Source organism: Argiope bruennichi, chromosome 4 (assembly GCF_947563725.1).
Source record: "Argiope bruennichi chromosome 4, qqArgBrue1.1, whole genome shotgun sequence".
In the NCBI taxonomy this organism is placed as follows: domain Eukaryota; kingdom Metazoa; phylum Arthropoda; class Arachnida; order Araneae; family Araneidae; genus Argiope; species Argiope bruennichi.
Window position 1 is genome coordinate 124,919,893 of NC_079154.1, and position 23,086 is coordinate 124,942,978.

The following is a 23,086-nucleotide window of genomic DNA, read 5'->3' on the forward strand; positions in this document are numbered from 1 at the left end:
TGAGGTGCAATCCGCTAAAAAATTTTTAACAAAAATCTTGAGAACAAGTGTTTAAACGATGAGGCACAGTCTGTCAAAAGAGTTTTTTTAACAAAATCTGGGAACAAATCTTTAAACAAATGATGTACAATCCACTAAAATATTTTTAATAAAAGCTTAAGAACAAATCTTTAGACAATGAAGTACAGTCTATTAAATAGATATTTGAAAACTTCGCATCTCTACAATTTACAAAATATCAAAATCTAGCGAAATATACTTTCTGTAATTACCATGCCCATACTTTAGATAGAAATAGACGATGTTTCTCAAATTTATCAAGCACAGAACGATTATAATTCGCAATGTAAATCACATGTAATCTACAAACACATCAAGTGCTCTATGGATTCTTAACTGAATCAACAAGTCAATATAATCTCGAAAAAGGAAGTATTATATAATAAGATAATTAAAAAAGTAAAATATCAGGAGATTAAATGTATGTCAATCACATTTACATTGGAACTTGTATTTATTTTACATCTTCAAATTTTTCATTAACAACCATCAGTTTTACTTCGTCTTTTTTTTTTTTTAAAGTTTCTCATAATGAGAAACCTTTGAAAATGAAAAATGAATATTATTATTAATATTGGAATATTGTTATTACTATTTGTCACATTAGTCTTTCAATTTTTTTTCACAAATTCCGAAGTATAAAAAGGGTTTTAAAGAATCATTTTGTAAGAATTAGTTAATTTTCCATTAATAAAATCATAAAAATAAACCAGATTAAGGATTGTTTCTGACTGAAATTATTAATCGTCTGCTTTTAGTTTATTTTCAGAACTTTGCTAATGTATTACTGCAAAACTTCTTCGTATATATTCTTTTTACTTTAACAATAAAAAATATTTCATTTGCTTTCAAAAGTTTTATTTTTTCTGGTCTTTGTCTGAATTTAAGCGACGGACATTTGTTTTCTTGTAGTCATTAAATCATTATCTTAAAATTAATAAAGGCATTGTTAAAAGATGTGCATTAAAATAAAACAGAAATTATTAGCAAAGCGACGCAAAATCATAGTTTTTTTAAAAAATTGAATACAATGGTTGAAATAAATATTATGAAGAAATGAAACTAACATCATGAAAAAGTTAAAATTTTGAATTTTTAGATGTTTAAAAAAATATTTCCTTTCGAATAATTTTCCCTGAAGTTACTGTCTCAAAAGGATAAAATTTTGATTAATATCTAATTTATAATATTTAATTACTTTTTAAGCTTTCAATAGTTCATTATATTCTTTCTTGTCTTAAAAATAAATGCGTAAAATTAGGATGAGTTTGGCCTATTTTAAGAAATATAAAACATACACAGGCACAGTGATTTTTAATTATATTAAGATTAGGAAGCCTAAATTTCAATAGTTCGTAATTCAACAACCCCTTCATTAAGTAGTAACATTTTATAAAACCTATTACTTAGAAAAGTCTTACCAATCTTCGAATCAGTTAAATTTGGAGAATATAAATTTATGATTGAAATATTTCAAATAATCGAGTTTATACAAATTTTAATAAGAAGGCAATCCCATGCATAAATAAAAATTATGGATACTTTTAGAGTCCAATTTTCTTAGTAGATAGAAAGTTTTGGTTTTAATGAGCGATTAATAATTTGAATAACAAGCAGCTTTTTTGGTCGACTTTACTTGTCAGTCCGTTAACTAGAAAACCAAAAATAGTAAGAACTAAACCCCTTTTTCTGTACAACAGTTTCTTCCTTCATAAGATGCTTTCAGTGGAAAAGCCATCTAGCAGGTCTCGTGTTCCCGGCGAGGTGTTTCTTCTCGGATGTGGCTCCTTGTTTGTCTTTCTCACGCGATTCCCCTCCTAGTCACGTGATTCATGAACAGATCACACACAGCACGAACAGGATCGCTTATATAAATGCGCCGTTAGCTCGTGTTTGCTCTTTCTTTGCACTTTACTGCTTTTCAGGAGTTTTGTCGAATCAAAAGCAGTGGGCAAGCATTATATATATATATTTTGGGTGTACACTATTGTTACAATATCATAATTGTAGTACAAAATAAAAGATGCTCCGAGTATATATAATTTTAGCCATTACTTAATTTTAAACATACAGATTTCCCTACGACGAAAATACACTGAACAACTGAGCAGAAATACGCTTTAAACAATATTAATTTCTAAAACATTCTTCGCAACGATTCATGCGTTCTGCGAAGTGGAAGATTTATTCATTAGATGATATCATCTTAACGAAATTAAGATGATATCATCTAATGAATTAGAATTCTTAATCTTAAGAATTCTTAATCTTAAGAGTTCTTAATCTTAAGAGTTCTTAATCTTAGAATCTTAAGAATTAGAGTACTAATGTATTCTTTTTTCAGTAAAGATTCGCCCATATGAAAATCTGCTATTAAATTACATTAACATACTATTTTGTGGCTTAGTAATTAATCATGGGCCCTGTATCCTCTAGAATCTATTCTCGTTCAAAAATTCTGTTAATTTTCGAATAGTTATGTGAAGATATTTACTAAATGATAGTTATAGTAGAATCTAAAAAACCTAATTTGAGCATGTAAACTGACTCTTGAATATACATAATATTAATTTAAAATTGTGTTTTAGTTTTATTTCTCAGTGAGAAAATGAATTTCTTTGCTATATAACATATTCGTAGTGAAATAGATTCATAGTTACATGAGAAACATCGCATATATTATGACAAGTTGAGTTTTGAAGTCGACTGGATTTATGTACTGTACGTACAATACGTTTCTTTCTTTTCTTTTCTTTTCTTTTTTTTTTTCTAGTTTCATATATCTTTGGCTGTGAAAGTAAAGTTGGCAGTTTTCTGAGGGCAGTTAGGGTATATGATAATACAAGAACTTCTTCCTAGGGTTTCTGTAAATTTATATCTAAATGGGGTGCTTAATTTCAATTGGCAATAGGGCTTTTGTTTTTATGTATTCACATTCTTCATATTTTTCTATTTTATGAACCATTAATGATATCAACAAATAATTAAAAAAAAGAAAGATTTTTTTTAATAATCCTCTAAAGCATTGGATATACAAATTTTACACAGAAGATCTTTCTCTTTGGTGACAGCGTTCCAGTTTCATCAGCATGCCATATATCTTATTATTATGGTATATTTTAGTTCACTTAGATTTATTACAATTTTTAATCATGCAATTTGTAACAATAATTTGTAAAATATATTATAATATATAAATATAATATAATATATGAATAATGTAATATAATAAATAATTTGTAAAATATATTATAATATTCCAATTTGTAACCATGATTGGCAACAAATTTTAATTCTATAGTTTTAAAACTTTAGTAATGGATAAGATAAGACTTCTATAACAAAAACTTTTTAGCTTTTAAAGATCCATTTTTTAAATTTAATATTTGATTACTCTAGACATTTTTATTAGAATACCTGACTTTTTCTACATTTAAATTTATCATCATCTATAATGGAAATTAGTTTAAATCTGTTTTTATTATGCATTATAAAATGCTGGCTGCAGAACTCTTTTAAATATTCTTATTTTCTTGGCCATATCTCGTCTGTCATTTGGTCATATCATTTAGAACTTACTTCGCATTTCGTTCAGAAAACAATTGGTGATTGAACTAATAAATTAATTCTACCAAACTCACTGTAATTCGAATACATCTATACGAGTCTTTTAAATCAATCTCGAAATAATAACTAATTTAAATTCCTAAAATAATCCATGTATTTTGTAAATAAGGGAAAAGCTGTTCATTATTATTAGATTAATCTCTGTCATCCTAACTCTCATTTCACAAGAATATTCCCCAATCGATTACACAAACACTTACATTTTAAATACCTCTCTAATCTGGACTTTAATCCACGCTCGCCCCCGAACCAGTGAACCGCATACGATGGAGCACGTGCCTACGATTCCCTCGTGACAGCCTTTTAGCCGAGGGTTAATAGACCCGAATTTTATCCAGGTCCCTTCTTTTCTCCGAATAATGAGCTCCCATCATCAGAGACTCGCGGTTAATCGAGCGGACAGAACGATATGGGCGCTGATATTGAGTGTGCCTAACTGCTTTGCATGGACCGCTGAATGACCGTAGAAAAGGGCAAGCGATAGCACGCGCACAGCGATTGGGGAGGAAGGGAGAGAAAATGCGATCGAAAAATATAGAAAAAAAAATCAGATGACAAATATTTAATTGTTGAGGATAGATGAAGAAGCCCGTTATCATATTTAAATGAGATAAAATACGGATATTTATCTGAATGAATTCCATTTTCGGATTCGTGTCAGTGTTTTGGCTAACAATATGTTAGTTCTAGCTTACCATTGCATCTTGTTAATGAATTCATCATGATTTACTGGGAAATGTTTTTTTTTCTTGAAGAATAACCTCATGCTCATTTTCATTGAAACATTTATTGAAATGTGTAAATCTAGTTAGCCATAAAATTGAATTCCAAATACACATTCAGTTATTTTCACTCTCTTATGATTTTTATTTCGAAGCAAAATATTGTGATATAATTGTGCAAAACTGGAGGAGATGACACTTCATTGATTCAACACTAAGCCATATAATTTCTATTAAGAATAGTTTTAATCAGCCTTTTAAATTTTAATATTCAGAGGATATCAGAAGTTTTGATTTTTCTTTATGAATATTATCTCTTTAATATAATCTCTTTTTCTTTCCCAGGTTATCCTCACAATGCAATCGGAGGGATGACGAAATCCTCGTTAGATGCTCACACACATCCTCATATACGAAACATGCAAGGTAAGAGAAATATTCCTAGAGATTCATAAAAGATATATTAGTATCTGAAGGTTATTTTTTTTATTTAACAAGTTGAACATTTTTTCATACCTCTATTATATCTTTATATTAGTTTTCAACTTGCGTTATCATAAGAAAGTTTTAAAGTGTTTCAACGTGTTATAATAAGAGCTGATATTTGTCTGCAAGTGCTTTAGAATTTCACTTAACTGTATAGCATTGAATTAATAGATCATAGAAATATTGAATTCAATACAATTATATATTTTTTTTTGTTGTGTGACTATTTTAAGCCAAATTTTTGCGCAGTAGCTTCTGAGGGTAAAGATCCCTGAGTACCCGAGGGCAGAAGTCTGATTTCTAGTTCAAATGAAGATAGCACACACACACACTCGCTTGCACAACCTATTCTTACAGGGGCTCATTCACGCACCCCACAGAGAGAACACAAGGAAGAAAACAGCCATGCCCGAAACAGGACTCGAACCCGGAACGCCTAGAACACGGGGAAGACGAGCGATCCCTAGGCCAGGACGCCGGCTACAATTATATTTTAACTGCTAATAGACTATAATTTAAAAAGGTTGAATTGAAATTCATGTTAAATTCCCGAATTTTTCCATGTTGTTTTGGTGATATTTCAAAGACACAATTATGATAACTATAAATGTATTAATTAAAATTTTATTTTTCGAATATAGCTTATTTTAACAAAAGATCGGTTTCCCCCGATACGTCAGAAGAATTATAAAATATTTTAACCATGATTAATACCAATTTTTAAAAATTAAATTAAAATCATTTTTGTATTTTATATCCTTTTTAAAAAGTATTAGTGATATTGAGATAAAAAAAAAAGATTGCTTCTATTTTTCCCCGGGACATTAATTTTAGAAGAGAATTTTGGTTTCACTTCATATATAAGATAAGATGCTTTTTATTAACTCTGATGAATTCGAATATCTATATTTAAAAAGCGTGGTGTGAGATTTCAGTCTTATTTTCATGTTAACTTATTTAATTACGGGTTATATGTTAGTCTCTTTACCTGATTGTATCTCTAAATTGAAAAACTGATATTGATCTAAAACTGTATCTGAATACATTTTTAACCTTCAAAGTCTCTGAGATGTTTAAGATTATAAAGATAACTAAGAATAAACTTTCTATAATTGAAGATTTAATTTATTCAGTTTAGATTATCCTCTCTTTAACTGATTTCGGATTGAATTCCAACCATTAGACTAACATCACTCTCTGAGATCATACAATCACGGACAAGATTAATATAGCTTCTGAACTAATATAACTACTCTTCGTGAGAGAAAATCTTTCTCAATCTATATCAATTTTAATTATTATTTAATAATTTTTACCATCCTTTGATAAGGAAGTCAAGATTCTGATTGACAAGTTAGCGCGGCATTCTATTTAAATTGATTAACCAATTAATTGTTTCGGCTTCTTCGGAAAATGCGCATCTAAACTGTGTCGCAAAAATTTAGCAATACTACTACTTATTACTCCTGACGAACAAACTCGTAATAACGCAAAATGTTGTATTCTTTCCGTGACGAATACACTGTACAAAAACAGTTAATTAGTTAGAGTGCTCTAAACTTTTAATTGAATTACATTTCTTCGTTTGTTTTAGATGCACTAGTGGGTTTCTTTGAGAAAATCCTTTATGTATCTCTTTGTTCCTGGAACTAGTTCGACATGTAATTTATACAACAAACAACTTCAAAAAGGAATGATACGGAATATTTTAGATACTTTTTTGACAGAAAAATTTATTCGACGGTTTTTATATTATACGTGATTATTTAAAAAATCTGATAAAGCATAAGCATCACATTATCCGTGACCGGAATTTGAACCCTAAAATTTATTCTGAAAGTCTTTTGAACAATTCAAATATTTGCATAATACTTTTTTAAAATTTGCGGAAAACAGAGAATTGCTGGAAGTATTGCAAATTAAGGTAGTGACGGCCTATATGTCTCACTTAATTAAAAACAGAATTTTGCAAATTATATATGAAAGTCTAAGAATCATTTGAATGCAATGTTTAAGAGCAATCAAAAATTTGCTTACGAAATGGTACCAATGTTTAAAAGACTTCGTCCATCGAGAAGAAAAAATTATTTATATTTATGTGAGCGTATTAATAACTTGTTAACTGAATCAAACATTGCAGAAAGTAGTTCTGTAGATCTGAAAGAAGATGATTTTTTTAAATACAAAATAAACTTTATCTGTCTTTCATTAATTTGAAACTTCTTTATTAAATAGTTAAAGTAGATATTAATCAATCAAAAAAATACTGAAAAATTCAACTAAAATAATTCCTATTAAGTAGAAAATATTACTTTATAATAAAATGGCCAAAAAGGAAAATCAAGAACCAAATAAACAATTTAGAAAAGAGAATAAAAAAGATTGTTTGAGTGTTAGAAGCCTCTATTCAACGCTATAAAACAAGAAAAAATTCATACATTCTCAAACTTTTTACATCACATTTCAATGCGTACTAAGAATCACAATTTTCTGGCTGGAAATCTCTCCGCATAAAACCTAGCTCTTTTAACTTTAATCATTTTTTACATTCTTTAAATTGATAATCAACTTTTAAATTGCCGCGAATAATTGTTTATGAGATTTGACAAAAGCTGTATTGTGCTTTATTCATATTTCTGAAAGATATCTCGATTGAAATTTAAATTACTCTATTCATATTTGGATGGTTTTGGAAGAATGCTAAACACACGATTTTAGCTTGGAATTTCTGGCTTTTGCGACTCTGAGAAATCAAATATAAGACAGAAATTATTATCGCATCGTTTATTTAATTTTTTTTAAAATTTTTTTTTAATTATATAAAAAATAAAATGCTCACATAAAAGAATGAATTTGTTATCATCGCAACCCACCTATGTATATTAATGCAATAATTAAAGCAATGAAAAATACTTTCCTAAAATATGCTTTAAATAATTTTAAAACTTTATTAACATTAGCTAAAGCATTGTATCAAAAAGATGATATAAATGAAAAGTTATTTATTAAATTTTAAAGGAATGTAAAAATGAATTTTTGTGATAAAATTTTCTTCGAAGATATTAAGGAAGAATGTTAAAACTTCATTTAATTTTTAATTAGAATTCTAACCACTAAGAATTCTAATTAAAATTTTGATAAAAGCTTGCTTCATTATAAACTCTAAACAAGAAACTAAGGGTCAAATTTGATAGCCTTAAATATAAATTTGGTACTTAGGTTTTTATAAACTCTAACCAAGTATCAAGTACTAAATTTGGTAACTCTAAATTCGTTAGTTTCTCCTGTAATGCTAATGAATAATATATAGTATCCAAAAACACATTAAAACATTAAAAATATTTTTCCTCCCGTTGTTTCTCTAATAAACTTCTAGGCTCTATAAATTCATCTTCAGCACGAAATGCATTTTTATGCATTCGTGCATATTCATCTTTATTTCCGATACATTTCTTCAACACTTGAAGCAGGATTTCCTCTTATTGCTAAACTTTTTATCTTATTTCTTTAAACAGAACTTTTAAAAACGCCTTTAGAAAGTAATGGCCCACTATACCCTAAGAATTTTCTATAAGATTCTGATTCATCCATAACTCTAGACTGTAATATTCTGTAAAAACGTGCTACCAATTTAACTGTGAAAAGTAGTTTAAAAAAAATCAAAGCCTCTCTCTCTTTTTTATTAGCAAATTAGACATCTCCCTCACCCTGTTGGTGTTCGCGTCACGTTCGGAAGATCCCATGAGGTCATGATCTCCGTGTGATCGTTTGTGTTTGCGAGGGGAACTCTCGAATTAAGTAACTCTTACTCCCGACATAATCCCATACAAGGTCCGCAGCAGGGTTGTTTATCCTTATAGCCGTCGCCAAAAAGGGCTAAGCGCCATAATGGTCGCCAACAGTCTGAGACCCCCTGGGGAAATATTTACAGGTTCTCTGAAATTTGTGATGCTCTATGATGTAAAATTAAATAAAATTGTCTACAGAATAGATTGGGACTTAGAACATCAAATTTAAGTTATAAATGATATTCACTTAGAAAATGTTTTCCAACTTTTATTTCCAAATGTTTTCTAACATTTTATGAAAATGTCATAGGCTTACTTTTGCTGGAATCATAAAAAAGTATGATATGAAAGTATGATATGACATAAATTATCGCTTAAAATAAATATCACATCACTTTAAAGTTATATATATATATATATATATATATATATATATATATATATATATATATATATATATATATATATATATATATATATATATATATATATATATATATATATATATATATATATATATATATATAATTTAATCTAAATTAATTTCCAAAGATTTATCTTAATTTAGCCCATAGTAATTTCATTCACTTATTTCCTGATACAATTCCACTTCCTGTTTAATTAATTCAACTGAAGCTGTGTAAAAATTACTGCGGAATTACTTCTACGTATCAAATGAAAGTGATCCCTTCGTTGCCCTTGTCAAAGGTCATCACGTGTATTGAATTGGCGCGTGGCCGGAAATCCCATGTTATATAAGACAAGTGATCATTTGTTTCGCACTCTTTCTTACTTCTGCTTTTGTGCCGCTCTACGCCTTCTTGTGAATAAATGATGCCTGTATCCCGGGAGAGAATAAAACGAAATTAAAAATACTAAGTCTCTTCATTGCTTGTCAAACCTGCATTCTGCTTCAACCAAAATAAGCTAACACACACACACACACACACATATATATATATATATATATATTAATTATCAATGTGACTAATTTTTTTTAATGAACAAGTACTTTCTAATGTGAAATTTTTTAAAAAATATTTTAAGTAAATAATAATCATAATTTTAATTACCAGTTTTATACGAAAGTGCGTTACAGCAATATTAACACTTTAACAGAAACCATTAGTCCGGTCTTCCTGAACTTCCTAGAGCAAACAGACAATTAAGAGATGCACCAGCCTAAAATTATTGAAAGCTAATGCTTTTTATGAAAAATTTTATTTATGAAAAGTTTTTGTATGAAAAAAAAACCCCATAAGATTCTATATCAATCTTTCATATTAAAGTTAAGACAGATCAATTATCTGCTTGAATTGTGCTGACTGAAAACAACTGCAGTTCAAAAGGTTAAATATTTTTTACGAGCATCATTATTGCTAAATTACATTTTTTGTTTAATATATCTGGTTTTAATTGACATGAGTAAAAACCAAAATACTTTAAGAAACATTAAAAAAAATTATAATTATACACCTCAAGTGAAAGATTCTAACTATATTTATCAAAAAGAAAATGAAGCACAGAAATAAAACTGAAAAAAGTGATAGTCACTTTGAGTTAAGAAAATTCTTGTTTCATTCATTTGAGGAATTTTAACATATTTTATATCACCCTTTTGATCTATTTTCAATATCGTCTATGTAATGTCTTTATTGCTTTTTGCAGCAAGGATTTAATCGCAGTTGATCAACATGATTTAAATAACTTTTGTTTTGTCCAACAGAAAATGTCGCCAATATTGCGATAAAGCTTTCTTAAAGGTAACACTTCATTAGCCGAGGATTTCGATGCATATTGATGGGGCCGAGCATCGACAGTAGGAAAAAAAAGGCTTATAGATAAAAACATTGCAAGCCACTCCAATCCCCTTAGTCCGAAAACCAGCCGACTGTAAAATCACCTAAGTGCCCAATGACCACATCTCGGGTGACCACTCTCTTCCTTTTTTTTTTTTATGTATATCGAGAGTGGATGGTGGAAGAGGATTTGGGGAAAAAAGATTATTGTTTTTTGTGGATTTGGTGGGATTTCACAAAAAGGTAGCGAGGAGGAAGTGATTTAAAAAGTAATCGCGGAAAATACAAGTAGAAGGCTGGACAAGAGCAGGAGTTTTGAATTTGTTTTATGAAATAAACGATTTAAAAAAACACCATTCTATGAAAAAAAATGCATGAATTGCAAATTCAAAATGAAATAACAGTTTTATTTCTCAGGCATAAAAATTTATGAGAAATAACAAAAAAAGCCCAATAACAATAAAGGTTCATGCATTTATAACGAGAAAATACGTGCTGTAACTTCTTACTATTTTAACACTATTATTAATATTTATAAATTTTGATTTTTTTTTACTAAGCTGTTTATTAAGCAGTTTTCAATTTGTTGAAAAATAAGCTATTCATGCAAAACTGAAAGGAAGTATACTTTAAATTACAATATTATTTTATATTGCAAATGTGAAATGTCAAATGGTCAACTTGTCAGTTTCTGATATTATTTAAAATTTTAATAATTAAATGGCTTTTATGTTGTAATGCAATGAAAATTCTTGAAATTTTGATTTTCGCAATTCATTTTTTAGTAAATGCTCAAGTACTTTGAATTCTAAATATTAAGTGACTTTTCGTAATAATGTCTTTTCTGAAGTTTCGAAATTTTAATCGGCTATTTATAATAGAAAATAATTGATCAATTATAAAATCTACAACGGAGTTATTATTAACATCCGATTGAATACAACCATAAAATTAAATTATTTCAGATTCAGGGTTTTCACAGAACATATTAATGCGATTTAAATGAAAGTATGACTAATCTGAAAAATAAATAAGCAAGTTTTCGAATTTAATTTCATAGTCAACAAATAGAAAAAATAGCAATAGCTTTTGATTTGTTGGAGTCCCAAAGTCATTCGAAATATTAAAGAAGCAAATGAGAAGAGAGATGACTATGGAGTGGTAGGATAGATGGGTAATGCCTTGCAAAGAACGCATAACAAATGAATTCATACCGGAACCAAAAATAATGAAAAGAATATTTCATTTGATGTTAGTGTGAATTACACCAGGACATAGAAGATTTCCTGAATACTTCTGCAGATTCGGAAGGAGACAACAACTATATATCTGTGGGGAAGTAAGCCCGGTTTAGCACTGCATAACAGAATGTGTCGAACTCAATAAAAGTAGAGGAAAACTCATTATTGATACCGTTAATGTTAACAAAATATTACAATACCCTGAAAATTTAAATGCATTAAAAATAATAGAAAATATTTCTAACCTTTTATCAACAATGTGAAGATTCTTTGAACTTTTATTGGCCGTTGTGCTCCTATGCGGAAGCTGGATAGTGAATGCGCATAACAGCCAGTCACAATACGTCCTGTTTGTACGGTTTAGTTCTGTGGTAACGGGGTGACTGACTGTAATAAAAAAAGTTTTTTATATGCGATATCAAATTAAATTCGATTGATAAGCAAAAAAGAATTTTAATTAAAATCAAACTACTCATGATTTAGTTGCAGAAATATCTCAAATTTGTAAAATTCGACAACATTGAAAATTTTTAATATTATACTCTAACCTAATAATAAAAAGCATATGATTATAATCCCTGTTTGCTTATTATACAACAATGCAATATAAAATGTAAGTTTCAACCCTATTTTAATTTTACTTGCACCAATCTATTCTTTCATTCGGGCTGTAATAAAGGCGCAACATTACTCTGTACAGGCATCGATCAAAGTCATGCTGAGTATTCGCGAACCATCCTTGTTGAAGTGTTTTCTACTGTTTGAAATTCTTTTGCAGCTTCATATAACTTGTGAAGAATGTTAACTTTTTTTTCTCCTGCTAACGCATCTGAGAGAAAGACAGAGTCCTTCAAAAACAGCAAAGGAGCAAATTCTGCTACAATTTATTTTTCTCTCTATTTTCGCAAGTTCTGCTTAAAAGTGAGTTTTCTTTTGGGCTCGAAATCCTCTCATTCTTGGTGGAAGAACGTGACAGAGATGCCCAAAGATTTGCGAGACTGTCTCTTTTTGAAAATTTCCCTGCGGTCCTCGTGGTGAAAAGTCTCCCCTAACAATGTTCCCTAACTGCATTCAGACCAATTTCAGACTCCTTTCTACGGGTGAAATATTCCCCAGATTCGCCTGCTGGATGGAATAATTTATGTTTTGTACAGCTGCGAGATATATTTTCCCACCACGCAATGAATTCTCTTCTCTCCGTTTTGGTTTATTTTGTTCCAGGCAGCTCTGCTTTCGAAAAGAGGCCGCATTCAGCCGCACCGCAATGCGGTTGTTAACATTCATGCAGTTTCCTTAAAGGCGTTGTTAAAAATGTGAGCTCTTTGAATTTATCAAAAGATTAAATATTATGTGCATTTTTTAAAATATTGGCATAAGTGCTCATGTATTTTATTTCCTCTGGATATATTTACGAATCTGTTCTCAGATTTTGCACCCAAATAGACATTTAATGAATGGTTCCGTTTTATGTAAGGTAAAAGGAATGCTTCTGATCAAAATTTCAGCTGCAGATCAGTTTTTGCTGTCCATTCATCTATAGTTTATTCTGATTTAATTACAATTGCACTTTGTTCATTTATATCTTCTACTTAATTATGCTTGCCTTTCTTTGATCTATCACAATTTTTTGTTACTTGAATGCGCATTGATGATTAAATATGTTTAAAAAAAACCAAAAAAATAATCAAAATATTTTTACCAAAAAGCATCAAAAGAACAGTGCTTTATAATGTGGTTATCACCTTCAATATATGAAATCTAGCATTCTATAGAACGCCAGTATTTCATAGAATACCGAGAATTGACCGGTAATGTATGAAACGATTAAATATTTCACGTATTTCTTGGGTATTCTATAGAATGAGAAATATTAAAGCAGCGAAATATAAAATGCAGGTCCGATGCAAAAACGCCTGTTTCAAAAGCCAAGATTGGCATTATATTTGATGGTAGATTAAACCAATAGGATAATGACTAGTTTAACAAAGAGATTTCTTTTTCTGTTACCTGATGTGCGTGTTTAAAGGGAAATCAGAGATGCACAAGTATGCGCGAAGTATCCTCAAAAAATCTTTTTCTATGACAGTTATATTAAAGATGACGAAAATTATATTTTATTCATTCATTGTTCTTAAACGGTTAAAACTATTTAAATAATAGCAAAAACATAATCTTTTCTTCATATTTTGATTAATTAGTATCAATAGTATTCTATTTAAGTATTTATTAATAGTATTCTATAGAATGTCTAAGTATTGTACACAATACCATAGAAAGTACATAATACTCATATTTCATAAACTGACTAAAACGCCCAGCATTCTGTTTCTAGGTAATTTATGGAATGCTGGTGTTTCCGCTCTGTTATCCCTATGCTGGTAACATAGTAAACATGAAAAGCGTCTGGTGTTGTTCTAAATAGTTCAAAAGAGCGCATAAAGGAGTTTTCAGCATGAATAATCTCTTATAATTTCCCATTTCCCCATCTCAACTTACAGATTTTACCACCTTCAGTCAACATTTTACCATCAAACATCCCGTATATCTCTATCTTTTCTTCCCTCTGTTCTCCCTACGACAAAAGTTTTCTTAAATGCTATCTTCAGCTGATTTTAATTTGAACTTTTGCATAAAACAAATTTCACCTTATGTTATTCTTATTTAAAACAAACAACAACTTTAATATCCGCCAAGGAAATTGATATTTACTGGAGAAATTTCTTTACCTTGGTACAATTGAATTCTTGATTAATGAATATTCAAGTTGGCGCGCGCGCGTGTGTGTGTGTGTGTGTGTGTGTGTGTGTGTGTGTTTAAATTTTCAATAGGCTTTAGATTTTCATACCATTTTAAAATGAATATCCTGTGTGTGTGTGTGTGTGTGTGTGTTTAATTTTCAATAACTTTAGATTTTTATACCATTTTAATATGAATATCCTATGAAAGGATATGAATGTTAATCATTAACTACTTTGGTCACTATACTCAAACCATACTTGGGATAAGAGTCCAAGTGAGTTGTTACTGCCATTCAATTGCAACAATACAGTGCATTGAATATATTATTGCTAGTAGTAATTTAAACTGAAGATGGCAGGATAAGTGACTGTTTTTCTAAGTTTGTTACGTACATTTTGTTGTCGTCTTTTACCTCATTCAAGTGATATTGACAAATATTACCTGTTTCTTTATCAACTCCCCTAAAAATTTGACAGTTTAGAAATAATGAGTAAATAATTTTCAACGGCATGTTTTCGTGTTACATTATACGTTTCTGAGTTCATTTCTTATCTTTTTTCTTTATTAAATGTAAGCAAGCTGAATTTTTCCAAGTATGAGAAAATAATAATGCTTGATATCTTTTTACTAAACACTGTTTATGGATAATCTTTTTTTTAATTATCTGATACAGATAATATTTTGCGTCTTTCAAACTTACGATTCAATTTTCATTGTTTATTTTCTACTAAAAAACATTATATTTTATTATTTTTCTAAAAAATTAGATAATTTTTGCATTAATGTTTGGACCAGTCATTAACCACTGAAAAAAAACTTACAAAAAATAATAAATAATCTATAATGAGTATTGGTATAAAACGTTGATTAGGCATTCATCATTTTTGATTCCAAAGAATTTTTAAAATCAGCGACTATGCTAATGTAGACCTTAGATTAAATAAACTGATGACTTATCTCACAGTTTTCAGATATTTAAAACTAATTTAAAAGGTATAATTTAAGGTGAGATCAGTTTGATTTTTATTTATCCTAATTTTTTAATTAATTCTTTAAATTATTCAAGCGAAAAGATACATCTGAAGGCGTTTAGATTTTGCTAAAGAAATTTATATACGCTTTTTCTATTTAACACTATTAAATGCAAACCTAATACAGGAGAAAAATAATCCTTTTTTTTAGAATTAGCAGCAGACTTCACAGATAAAAGACGAATAGACAGTGACCTTTCAGACAACCTTTATTTTCCGGTGGCACTCAAAGCAGTTCGAATAAGCATTTCTGAATGCCGTCTGCACACTTTCGCTCATTGCTTAAGATTCCATCCCACGTTGCAGATGTGATAAATATGTCTGCGAATTGAAAAGTCTCGCAGGTCCTGGGGCGAGAAAGAAATGTACGAGGGAAGGGGGAGGGCGTGAAGATAAAAAAGGGAGGATCCTGGTATCGGAAGTCGTCCGCTATTAGATCTGTCGGGGCGCGTCGCTGCAGCTTTTCCGCAATTTCCGCAACCGCTCTAATCCGCACTTCTGCGCTCTTCCGCACTCTTTTGCCGGCGAACGTGCGGAACTCTCTCTCTTTCTTCCATCCTCCCTCCCTCTCTCTCTGACACCACTCCTCCGTCCTCCATCCCCTAAATTTCTCCCATCTCTCCACTTTTTTTCGCCCTCTGACTGTGATCTCTGTTGAGATCTTTTCATTTCTTCGGATCCTACTTCACGACAGTGATCTTTGAAAGGTCCGTAACGGGAGTCTGTCCTTAAAATATTGACGCTAGGAGAGACTAGAAGGTTCAGTAAAATAAAAATAACTTAACAGAATATTCAAAACAGATACATTTTTTTTTTCTTTTCGAAATGAGATAGTCACATACGCTTCGCGATTACGGAGACAAATTTTGTTAAGGAAGAATTTCCGAATATGGACCAATGTCCAGATCGAAAAAGTATCTTTATTTCAATTCTTTTGAATTAATATTGAGAAAAATAACCAACTTTTGCAAGAAATGATATAATAATTGCAAAATACTATAAATTCCATCTGTTTAAGTGATTGCAACTTTGAATTATCTCGTTTACATGTATGCAAATTTACAGATTGTTAGACCGTCAATAATTATACAGGTTTAAGTTTAAAATTTTATAAATATTCACTCTTTAGATTCTGAAAACATGAGCTAATATTATTTATCTACCTTGTTTTGATTTTGAATTAACGCATGCATATGTATTCAGAAGAGGTTGATCAAGAGATGGTCAACCTCTTGACAGATTTGGCACTACACTTGATACACACCTACACTTCATATTTTAAATCTCTGTACCAAATTTTACCCATCTAGCTCATCTATTTTTGTTAACTTATTGTGTTATCTTAAATTTGTACAACAACACAGAAAAATTTCCTCTGCATGAATTTCGTTCAAAATTTGACAGAAATCTACAAATTTTGTGTTGTGATTTATGGCACTTTACAAGCCCGCTGACAGTTGTCTGTTAGCGATTTAAGCCGAGTGAGCGTCTCTTGTTTGCAATAGTAGCAAGTAGCGCTAAGTAGAGCCAAGAGTACGACTTAGTTACTCACGCGTCACAACCCTTTTTAAGGGGCGCACTTCATTCACTCATCCACAGATCATAATTTAAACCTGAATCAGAGAACGATCACCCCTGATCCAGTATCCCAGTGGTATTACTCACGATAAGAAGAACTTTGGGACCACGACTGATTTATACATGCGCCAGCCACCACACACACGGTTCGAACTCACAACCTATGACACACAAGTCCATGGCTCTACCAACCTGGTTAATCCGACCTTTAACTTTTGTAAGGATCGCATATCAAATTTTATATGTTTCGCTCAAAATTTTCTGAGTGAAGTGTTCATAGACAGGCTGATAGACAGACAGATAGAAAGATATATGCAAACATAATTCCAAAATTATGTTTTTTTGAATTCAAAGAGTTCTGAAATTTGGAGTTTCGTCAAAATTTTGACTTTCGAATTTTTTGAAGATTATACAATAATTTTTGTTCGCATACTTCATATACAAGAAAGTAAAATGATTATTACCTTTAAAAGGACACAATTTTAGAAAAACTCTTAAAGTATAAAAAAAATGGTAAGCAAGTTTTATCAACGGTGCATCTAAGTAAATCGGTTTTTCTTATTGGCCACTGATTTCTTTATTTAAAATATCATTTGAATAAGCGTATTTCTTAAAAGACTCCTTGCATTAATTGAAAGGTATATAAAACTATAAAAAAAATTTAAAGATTTAATTTTAAATATATTTAGAGTTTTGATTTAGCAAAGATTTAATCGCTTAGTCATTGAGATCTCACCTAAACTAAAGTGGTTATATTTATTCTACCATGGTTTTACTGAAGGCGGAGGATATAATAGTGTCCTACTTTCAACGTGCACCACATAACAATGGGGTAGACAAAATGTACATTAGGGGTGTATCATAACACAAAACATAAACAGTCTGGTTGTGATTTTCATAGCTTATCTTTTTATGTGTTCTAATTGCTCATTAGAAATCCTCCAAAATATCACATTTTTGCACTTCTTAGACTAGTTCATTCATCTAAGAGTAACCTAAGATTGCATGATACATCAGCAGTCTTTATTTTCCTCTTTGATATGAATGCTTAGTCTGAAAGGTTTAGATAATCAGATCACTGATGAAATAAGAGCATCGGCTACAAACAATTGATTCAAAATAATAAAATAATTTTAAAATAACATTCAAATTAAGAATATCTTTCTGCTGTTCTCAACCACATACGGAACTAGAAGATCAAAGAATATTTAACACTGCCATGAAGATTAGATGTTCTTATGGTTGAAATCAAAATCTATTTTGATTCTGTTTAATATCTTGTGTTTAATACGGATAAAAATTGGTTTTCTTTTATTCATCGTTACTTTTAAAAATAAGTTTTTCACTAATTAGATCCAATAAAACGGTTTTAAAAGCTTTTCCCTTTTTTTCTGAAAGAATTATAAAATTTCAACAATGCTACTAGGAAATTTCCATATTTTGAAAAGAGTATCCTGCATTTAGATACATTTTCAGATAAAATAATTATCAAATGTTGAAAATGATCATAGTTATTTCTATGAACTTTTCGGAACTTATAACGCATTTGGAGGTAAATTTATTGATAAAAAAACTACAATTCATTTGTCTGTTTTGGTAAGAGCTATTGACCAAAAATAAATTTGCCCAGATTTAAAATATAAATTATGGGTCTTAAAAGCAAGGTAATATTTCTCTTCATAATAATTTCTCAAGGTAATATTTCTCATCATAATAATTTCTCAAGGTAATATTTTTCTTCATTAATATTTAAAAGAAACATTTACAAGATAAATGTTTATTAATATTAGATAACGTATAGTATAATATGTAATATATCCAAATGCATAAGTTACATTGAAAGTTATTATAAAATACGTTCTAAAACGCATTTATCTAAACTAAGAACGCTGCAAATAGACAAAAGATTCTACAATAACATCAAGTTTCCAATCTTATAAAATAAAATTTTATACTTATGTATACATACTTACTTATCTAGAATGAGTAAAATGTTTTTGTTCAATACGTCTAATAGAAGTCACAAATTTTCCTTTACACTTCTAAAAAACCTTTAATTAAAAAAAATGTTAAAATGCATATTTTAAAATTTTATTTCTTCTGTGTAAACTCTGTAAATTTTGAGTTATGACATGATTTTATTTCCATTATATTCTTCTGTAATAAATTTTTGAAATACTTAAAGTAATTATTAGAATATTTTTCGTTGTTTCAATGATTTAAGTGTGCGCGTTTCTAATTCTTCGTGTGTGCGTTGTTATTGCTCTATAATTTAGAGCAAAGCTTTAAAATAATACGAATATAGATGATTCAATCTTGAAATGTTATTATGCTACGATGCCTCTGACTGGAAATTCGTAATTCCTTTAAATTTTTAACTTGACAGATTGTGAAAATCAACTCAATTTAATTTAGTTATTTTAACGGTCTATTTTTAGTTTGTTTTCTATGTCATTGATTACTAGCCGCTGACCACTTTGCGTAACAGAAACAAATGTTTAGAACTTTGAACTGTAAATATAATAGTAATCAACTGTCACATTGGGTAAAAAATTGGAATTGCCCTCCATTATCTTACTAATCTTTACCAAGAATCTTACAATGCCTTTTAAACAGCAAATTTCAATGAGTTTCTTACAGAAAACTATATCTCATCTTCAAGCATTTTTCACGAATAACTCTTTCCAAGCGAACATTTTAAGTTTTATTTCTCGAATCATTTTTATAATTTCAAATCATTATTTTCCGATGCCATTCAACCTCTCACTGAGCACGGAACGAGCGATATCTACCGCATCATTCCATTTATTTGTTTCATTCGCCGAACTTTCTACTTGTGCCTTGGAACTTGCAACAGTTCCAGCCGATGCACCTGAGATTAAGAACTTAACGAACTTACGCTTCGAAAGAGGCGGTTCCTCTCTCAGCCTCCCCCCTTCCTCCGCACCTGTCCTCCACCTGGGCACCCTCCGTAAATTGATTTTCCGACTCTGAATGCCCAAAGCATTTAGGGTAGCGAACTCTCATAATTAAGTGAATGATGATTTTTGCGTGGAGGCCTTCTCTCTTCCAAGGAGAAGGGTGGGGCGCCGGGGTGCCCTGGAACGGAAATTGCTTCAGACGGCTTCTATTTTGCGTCGACTGCCAGCATCGTTGCCGAGAAAAGGCCCCGGCTAAAAGAGTTTGTTAGAAGGAATAATATTATCAATCTCTTTTAGGAGGATGGAGGCAATTTCACTTTCCTCGGCAGAAAATTTTCTCCCTCTGTCCTCCTGGAAACTGTTTACCTCTCTCGCTCGCTCGCGAAATGACGATTTCGCTCTCTCACACGACACTATTGCTGGGTGCCGGCTTCAGGTTTTGATGACCTCCCGCGTGATATGTGCGGCCCAGAAGTGGGTCTCTGGGGGTTTTCGAGACGTCTGCATCAGATTAAATTCGTCTCTCACGGAATGGGGGGTATTGCGGAATACTCATTCGTGCGAAAGTTGCAGACATACCGACTATTTTTTCTTCTTCTGGAATGGGCAGAATATCTTATATATTTTAAATATCTCATCTGATAGATCATCCTGCTGTATCTGTAGAATAATTTGTCACGGTTACTTAATCATAAATATCAAACTTCAGAAAATTCTTTTGGATTAATTAGATGTAGTCTTAAGGATAATGATATATATAACTATAAGGATAATAATATGTATTACCCTTTTGCACTCGAAAAAGTAATTAGTTGAATAATCATTCACTTCACGTACATGAATTTATTTATTACACTAAAAAATAAATACATAGAATGATTTTAAGTTGAATTTCCCTGAAAAAATGAATCTACATCTTTGTGCGATTCTATAGACAATTTTAACGATTAAAATTAAATAAATAAATAAAAGTCAAAATGATCCACCGTCTTGAATGGTGCCTGAGAAGAGACAACCGAGTGCTAAGGGTTAATAAGAATAAATAACGTGTTTTGTTACTCTTTAACCCTTTCTAGGGCCGTGGGAAGTATGCTTCCCACCAAATTTATCGATCTTTGTATGAAATTATGTAGGTTGGTATAAGTTCAGACAATTTTTTTTCACAAACACCGAAACTTAGATGCTTCAGTCCTTTATCTTACACAAAATGATGCCTTGATTTGTTACTTAATTATTAATTAACCAAATTAACCAATGAATCAAATTAAATTTATCTAATAAAGGAATCCCTTTTCTTATTCTAATTTCAAGCATAAAATTATTTTAACATAATATGACTAGAAAAAAATGGCCATTTAAAGGGTGAAAGTAGATTAGAAAAACAAAATGTTAAGCATCATATTATTTTTTGAATTTTTGAATTTTTTTAAATTTAAATTATTATTATGTTAAGTACTATATAAATAAAGTGAAGAAGTCATCTCATCAGCTTTATGAACGGGTAATTTCATTTTAAAAATACAAGCTTCTCAAATAAAACAGAAACTTATTGAATCAGTAACGTTTGGGCCATTTTACCAACGTTTTGGGCCATTGCAGATACATTTAATTGATAAAAAAATTTCTGAATCTAAGGAATTCCACGTACATCTGGTTAGGACCATTGTAATGAATATAATCAAAAATATCCAAGTTATCGCAACAAAAGAGGAATAAGGTAAATTATAAAGTAATTAAAACAGGAAATTTTCAAACCAAATCAATTACTTGCATGAAAAATAGTAAACAAAATATGTATGCACAGAACTCTGTATTTTAAAACAGATTACAAATTCATATGAATGCTGATGAATTCAAAGAAAAAATGAATAGATTGTGTGGAAGATATGTCAAGGAACATAAGATTCTTTCTAAAATTATAGAATCTAAGAGTCTGGATGTTAATTTTAATTATAGAGATTGACATTAAAAAAAATTAAATGGGATAAGCAAAAAATAATCTTATTCATTCTTGGGCCATCTAAAAATCAAGTGACTGCTTTGATATCACAAAATATGTTCCTTCCTCGATATAATGCTTCTTACAAACAAGGGTGACAATTGATTCATTTTTTTCCCTTCATTTTATCACAATTCAAATGGAAATCAGGATAAGGAAAAAAGAAAACTGTTCCCAATAAGAATTATATACATAGTTATTAACTAAGAATATGCTAAGGAATAAAATGTTTCTTTTTTAATAACCATTTTACATATTTTTTCATGTCATACAAACCTATATTAACATTTCATTTAGCACAGTAACTATTCGAACTCTTTTTTTTTAAAGTTAAATACCGTGAGTGGTGTTTTGAAAAGGAGATATCTAATAAAAAAAATATGAATGATCAGAGATATGAAAATATTCTTTGAAAACTATCTTTAATAAATAAATCTGATGCAAGGTTGTGTTTCGAATGCTATATTTAAAATGATAATGATATCTCTAATAAAAAAAATTCTAATTTTTAAAATGTTGTATTATAGATCTTGAAAAAGTAAATATATTCTTTCTTTGTTATTCATATGTTTTTAAGCAAAGGAAAAATTACAAAAAAAAAAAAAAAAAATTAAAGATATTTTAATTATTTTTTAAACATTAGTAGACGTCATTCTTATTACATCTTTCTGATAAGTGAAGCAATCAAAAGAGTAAAATCAATTCATATAAACACATTTTAAGTTTATAATTAAATCAGTTTCTGGAATTTTTTTGATAATTAAAAAAAATACATGAAACTCGTAATAAAATAGGTATTTTATAGGCCAATAATTTCCCCATACTAGGAAAGAAGTTAAATACCATCCTCAGGGGGGGAAAAGTCAATTATCAGCCTATAGCCCAATTATCTTCACATTTAATTAACCGTACTTTAAAAAAAATTATGTATGAAACAGCTTGGAAATCGACTGACTATGCATAATTTTTACATTTATTGAATCCTGCTTCAAAGAGTTTGACAAAATAATTAATAAAATAATTCGAATCAGAACATACTTGTATGAAATTTCAGATTTTTGGTCAATGACAAGTATCTGAAGTCCATTTATTTAT

General features: G+C 29.9%; 1 protein-coding gene across 1 annotated transcript in view; it reads left to right on the plus strand.

The window, feature by feature from the left end:
* Positions 1 to 23,086, plus strand: part of LOC129966433 (transcriptional regulator ERG homolog) — a 159,992-nt gene that overhangs the window by 117,715 nt on the left and 19,191 nt on the right. Inside the window, exon 4 of the mRNA XM_056080857.1 lies at positions 4,755 to 4,835. Coding sequence (XP_055936832.1) covers positions 4,755 to 4,835 — 81 coding nt within the window. The remainder of the gene's footprint in view (positions 1 to 4,754; positions 4,836 to 23,086) is intronic.